At 34.6% G+C, this 6,325-nt stretch overlaps 1 protein-coding gene across 4 annotated transcripts; it reads right to left on the bottom strand.

Annotated features, from left to right (window-relative positions):
- Positions 1-2,626: 2,626 nt before the first annotated feature.
- On the bottom strand, positions 2,627-6,083 carry LOC133689338 (ninja-family protein mc410-like). Of its 4 annotated transcripts, none has more exons than XM_062109162.1 (3): positions 5,953-6,083; positions 3,963-5,066; positions 2,627-3,371 (listed from the first exon to the last, which is right to left on the bottom strand). In XM_062109162.1, the coding sequence occupies exons 2-3, from the start codon at positions 4,927-4,929 to the stop codon at positions 2,872-2,874; spliced, it is 1,467 nt and encodes a 488-aa protein (XP_061965146.1). In that variant the 5' UTR covers positions 4,930-5,066; positions 5,953-6,083; the 3' UTR covers positions 2,627-2,871. The 4 variants fall into 4 exon arrangements, with proteins under 4 accessions (XP_061965146.1, XP_061965147.1, XP_061965145.1 ...); XM_062109163.1 differs by having other exon boundaries at positions 5,984-6,079; XM_062109161.1 differs by lacking the exon at positions 5,953-6,083 and having other exon boundaries at positions 3,963-5,946.
- Between the last annotated feature and the right edge of the window lie 242 nt (positions 6,084-6,325).

The raw sequence follows: 6,325 nt of genomic DNA, 5'->3' as shown, positions 1-6,325 counted from the left end.
TTTGTGCTTGGGCTCAGAAGAGCACAAATAGGAGATGCAGAATGACCAAACTTGATTGATTCATGGTAAAATCAAAGGCTCAAAACTAATTTTAGATGATTTCCTGCAAACATTCTGCTAGAACTGGAAAAAAAATGTGTATCTTGTGTCTAGAAAACTACTTTGAGGCTAGCAAGACGGGTGTGATCCCAGTATCTATCTAGTTTGGCGGTTTTCTTCTAAAGCAATCCTGGATTTGTCCTAATTTCATAAACCATGTTATACTGTAGTTTAAATTTTTAAACTTTGAAATTCAGTAGTGACGACCAAGGTGGAGAGGCTTCTAATTTATACCACAAAATCGGCCGCTGACTTGGTTCTCATCTTCCTGTGCAGAAACATTACATTATAAAGAAATGTAATATCATCCATCCTACAAAATTAAAATTCCTGTCCTTCCTGACACCAACAATAGTTTATTCATTAAGTTATGGGAATCAATAGCACACACAGTAATGCAAAACTAAACTGTTTGTTATTGCTTTTTTTTTTAATTTTGTTTTTTTAATTATTTTTTTAATATTTTTATATCATTTTAATGTATTGATATCAAAAATAAATTTTAAAAAATAAAAAAATATATTATTTCAATACATTTCTAAATAAAAAATAATTACTACATTAATATTGAATAGACTCTTAACACAGCTTTATGCGTGGTGGCATTGAATTTTTTTGTCATGCAAATAGTGTTTTGATATTATGATAATGATTGTTTTTTAAAGAATGTTTTGCTTGAAAATATATTAAAATAATTTTTATTTTTATTGTTATTTTTTATTTTTTATTTTTTAAAATTTATTTTTAATATCTACGCATAAATAAAATGATTAAAAACTTATTTCAAATACAAAATTATCTTAATACAACTTTGAACGTGTTTGTCAGTGTGGTTGCGGGTGCTTTTCAAATAACTTTTCGTGACAAAATACATGCCAATGATGTTTTTTCATTTTTTTAAAATTATTTTTGACATCAGCACATCAAAACGATCCAAAACATACAAACCATATTAAATTTTAGCCACAAAAAAGAAATTCAAATTTTTTGAGAACGCAGCCGCATCCGCGTTCCCAAACGAGCCCTTTATGTGTGGTGGCTTCTTCTTTAATAAATCTCCTCAAGAGTGTTAATCTCTTCCTGAATAAATACCTGAACAAAATCCCCTGGGGGTGTTGGTGGGGGACCCTCCGAAGATCAAGTCAGTACCAGGTATTTTTATGTAACAAAAGACATTAATGAAAGTATTAATGAGCTTTTATGAGAATAGAGAAGAGGAAGAGAGATACGATGTAAAATTAAGGAAGAATAAGCAGAGAATGTGTTTTTGTCTCAAAGTATAAGGTTTTGAACCCCTTTTTGTATATTTCACTCCTTTTTTATATTACCTTACTTGACCTACTTCATACAATGTAGGAGGGGTAGAGATATAATCTCATAATAATAAAATAATATTATTCTACTGCTTGTACAATCATATTTAATTAATATAAGCATGGACTGCTTATTCATATTTAATAGGATGTGATGGGTATCATAATTACTAACTCAAACCAAGAGTATGAGAAACTCAATGTGGAGTTACCTTTCAGTCGTGCACTCAACCTGAGGAACGTTGGGTTCAACTCTAACATTTTTCTAATAGGAGTTGGGTTTAGCTTGTAATTGTACTTAAGAATGGTTAGGGACGGACGCGCCATAGCATTACATGGAGTTGGGGCGGTTGCGTCCCTAACTCAACAGGGAGCTGGGTGTGGACACATCCCTGGCCCATCGTTGGGTTAGGCGTGGATGTGCCATGATCCAATATGAAGTTGGGTGGGACGCGTTCCTGGCCCGTCGTGGAGTTAGGCGCATATGTGCCTTTACTTAACTTGGAATTGAGTACAGACATATCATCAAAAAAAAAAAATATAGCCTCATCTTGGGTTATGACTTCGTGCATTAACCTTTTAAATGAGGTTGATTTATAGAAACCATGACCCATCAAATAAATTAGCTTAAAAATATCCCTAGAATGATAGATTATAATTAAAGTATAATTAAAATTAAAAGATTGTTTTATTATATAAGAACGGATTAAACCAGAAAGAACAAGGTTATTGATGTTTACAGCAATATCTTAAAGAAGCGCATATACGTAGCCTTCTTTCAGGAAATGAATCTACATAATCTTTATTCAACATCAATCTGTATATTTTATTGCTGTTAGCCATAAAACCCTCAATTTTATTTTTATATTTTTCAAGAGAACTGAGTCCATTTTGTTTCCATTAGTTTCGAAATGCGCATGTTCAAGATCCTACAAGAGATGGGGTTTTTAAATGGAAAACAGTTTGTTTGACTTTTGATGTGCAAGACCAAACAACTAACAAGGGTCATCAAACACTCCTTGATGCTCCCTCACAGGCAAGCATGCATGTTTCACAAATACTAGGAGTTCTTTATCATACACTACATTAACCCTCATTAAACGGGGATCCCATGTTCAAATCCTGTTTTTTGATAAGAGAGATACCCTTTCGACGGCCAGGACTATATCAGAGTTTTGCCAAGAGATTTACGCGTCTTAATTACAAGGATCACATTTTCCTAGACAAAAAGAAGGGAAATTTACATTTAAGTAATTTAACGTACTGTTTGGACAAAGAAAAGAAGACCACTGAATATCATACAACCGCACTATTTGATTGCAGTAACCAATGTAGCTGAAAATAAATCAGTGATCAATTAAAGCAAAAACATGGGCGGATGTCACAAAAGGTATACAGAGTCATCTGCAGACTATGCTTCACTACGGGTCATTTGTCTGGGTGGACAAAATGGTACATTTCAGCTCTGAGTAGAGGCGGCAGGATTGGTTCCTGGGAATGTTGCTAACCTGTTGCCATTACCTGGATTAGCATTTTCTTCACTTGCATGTCGAACAAACTCCTCAGGGGACATGTGGGAACCATGACAGGCACAAACAATCCTGATTTGATTTGCACTGTATTTGTAGGTAACACCAGAAATCGTTCTGCCATTTGGGCCAGGCAATGTGGTAGATACCCATGGCAAATTTGGATACGAACCACATCCCCCAAATTTCATGGCTGGGCCAATACCTGGCTTTATGGCTGAAAAATCAAAACAGAGTGTTTCTGCTGTTGATTGTTTGGGTGCATCCTTTGGCCTAAGGTTCATGGTGCTTCCTTTCACATCATCTTCAGTATGAGAAGAGGAGCCTACCTCTACAATAAGTTGTTTGCCGTCGCCTTTGGCCTGTCCCAATGTGCTCCCTTCATGTTGTTCAACCTCAGTCAAATTTCGAGCAATAGCTTGCATGGCTGCTAAAAAAGATTCATTTTGAATCATAAATCATAATCCACAAACAGCATAAATTGACTTAAAATCATGATTACAATAAGAAATAGTGGGATAGTATCGATATCAGCAGCCAATGAATCAATCAAGCATACAAGATGTAATGACTATATAGCAGAGATAATCTAGAAGAAAAGGAACAATTATAATAATCTTTCATGTTAAATCTGAAAAGTCAATACAATCAATCTACTGTCCTTACCATACTATATATGGGGTCTCATGCAGAGATGATATTGATTGACTATTTAAATTTTACACATAACCACACACAGACACTCATGTCCCAGTTTTCCACATCTTCAATAGTTTTAATAAGACTAATCAATCTGTCTTCCTAGGAAAGGATTAAAGCCATCAATAGGCATTAAATGTAAAAAAAATAAAAAATCACATAATGATCATGTGCAGGAAAGGTCAGGACTCTGTGCATGGTGATGAAGATAGAAAGAGTGGCATTAAAATCTCACCCACCCATTTCTAAATTAGAGATTCCCACCATATATTCTTTAAGAATTGAAAAGATTAAAGAAACGATATATAGTGAAAAGAAAGACCTTGAGAAATCTTCAGCCCATCATTCTGCTTCTCTGCATTTGACAGAGCTCTGCCAGCATAGGAAGCAGGGAACTGTTGAATATGAGAGATCAAGCCCCAGGAATTATCTTTATCCAATGTCGGAAGCTGGGCTGGGGAATAGCCAAACATAACTTGCAAATTTCCAGGATTCACAGATTGGTTCCCTGTTCGCTGCTCACCATTTGAAGTAGGCAACACCTGAATCATGCCTGTTATTGGATGGCCTGAAGTGCTGGGCGCACCTACAGAGTTAGACTTATTCACAGGAAATGAGTATGGCACATTCATGATGCTTACTGGTTGGACTGAGAATGGAAGTCCATAATTTAAGTTTCCCTGCTTGAATTCATTTTCTGAAGAACCATTGAGCCTCCTTTGTCCTTGTAACTCCACAACACTTGAATCAGAAAATCCACGAACCTCCTTTGTAGCCTCAGGCGGACCTCCAACTCCAATAAACTGTTTCACAGTTGAGCCATCTTCTGTGGTTATTAAAAAATGTGATTTCTTGTCATGTAAATCAGCATGATGAGCATCTCTCTCGTGCTTCTTCTGATTATTTAACTCATCAAAAAATAGTTTACGCTTGTTACCCAGGTCTGGTCTTTTTTCTTCATCATTTTCTGCAGATCTATTAGTGCTTGAAACCCACAGCCCCCTACTGTTCAAGTTAATAGAAGCATCTGCTTCAGCATTGTTCTTGGTAAGGTCATTAAAGAACTCTTGAGGTTTCACTGAATCACTTCTTTGAGATCTAGCACTTGAATCTTGCTTCTGGGTAGTAGTACCATGAAGAAAATTTATAAAATCATCTACCAATTTGTTGCCTCTATCACCTTTATCCATCCTAGTATCTGAAGAGCTGCCATTTTTACCTTTGGATTTGGAAGATGATCCACCACAACCTAGACCCAAACTAAGCTCGAGCCCATTCTCATCCTCCATATTCAGGAATGGAAGATGACAATCTGACGAAGTTATAACCTCTTCGAATAAGCTCTTTCGCAAACACCATCCCTCACATTCTACCCCGGAACCAATAGGTAGCCATCTCCAAATGACCTGCCTCGGTGAAAGTTGATCTTGCTCAAGAAAACAAGACAGGAAAGAGAAATCAGTTTCAATGAAAATGTGCAGTATACAAAAAGGAGGGAAGAAATATATAAATCACTGAAAATAAGAAATGATTTTAGATTTACTTGTTACTTAAGCCCCGCCAAGTTTACATTGCAAAGTAAACAGCATGTGATAAAAATGGTGAACTTGCAAACATACAAGAACTTCATATAGAAACTATTCAAATACTTCTATTTCATACTTTTGAACAGCATTGAAAGCTGTGGTCACTTTTTTAGATTTTTAATTAGACTAAACTCCAGAAAAGGGAATAAGTTTTACGTCACCTAGCAACTCTTAATCTAAAGGATATTTCATTTTGGTAAAGCCATGACTTGTTGAAGAAATGGAACATTATATGCCTTGAAAAAAATATTTCAGGGTCCCACACACTGAAACCATAAAAACTCTCTAAACCTTCATTAAACCAGCCAACTCATGACCAACTGCGAAAGATAAATCAAAACCTTATAATTCCCAATTCTCATGAATGATCCCACAAAAACAAAACACACTAAACAACAACCCGTACAAAAAACTTGGTCGCTCAGCTAGCTAAACCTAATTTACAATAAAAGAATACCCAGATCTCTGTATCATCCAATCATGCAAGCAAAGGTCAAAAGTTGAGGAAATTTACAATAACCCCTTAAACTCATGCGTACAAAGAAAACCCAAAACTTGGATTCAAAACTAGCTCCTAAACCAAGCTTAATTCAAGAAAAAACAAAAAAAAAAATCCAGATTTAGCTCATGGCAATAAACCAGAGATAAGTATATAAAGAATCTATACATACGTTACAACTGTCAAAAAGCATAAAAGAAAACACTTGTAAATGAGAAAGAAAGCACCTGAATCGAGACTAGTGAATGATGATCAGACCTTATGCCATAACGAGTTTTTGAACACAGAGCAGTGACAGATAAGACAGGAGGTGAGAGAAAAAAGCTGAAGAAAAAGAAAGGTGCTGGTTTGTTTTTTTAATTATTATTATTCAGTATAAAACTCATAAATTTAAAGCAATATTTATTTTTATATTTTTAAAAAAATTTAAATTTTTTAATTTTTAGTTTTATTTCAAATTAATATTTTCTTTTTGTGTTTATATATCATTTTGATGTGCTAATATAAAAAAATTAAAAATTAAAAATATTATTTTTATATATTTTTAAGTGAAAAACACTTTTAAAAACAACTACCACTATACTTTCAAACACCCTTTAA

Source organism: Populus nigra, chromosome 3 (assembly GCF_951802175.1).
Source record: "Populus nigra chromosome 3, ddPopNigr1.1, whole genome shotgun sequence".
Taxonomy (NCBI): Eukaryota; Viridiplantae; Streptophyta; class Magnoliopsida; order Malpighiales; family Salicaceae; genus Populus; species Populus nigra.
Note: the sequence above shows the minus strand (reverse complement) of the source record. Positions and strands in the feature narration are given on the sequence as shown.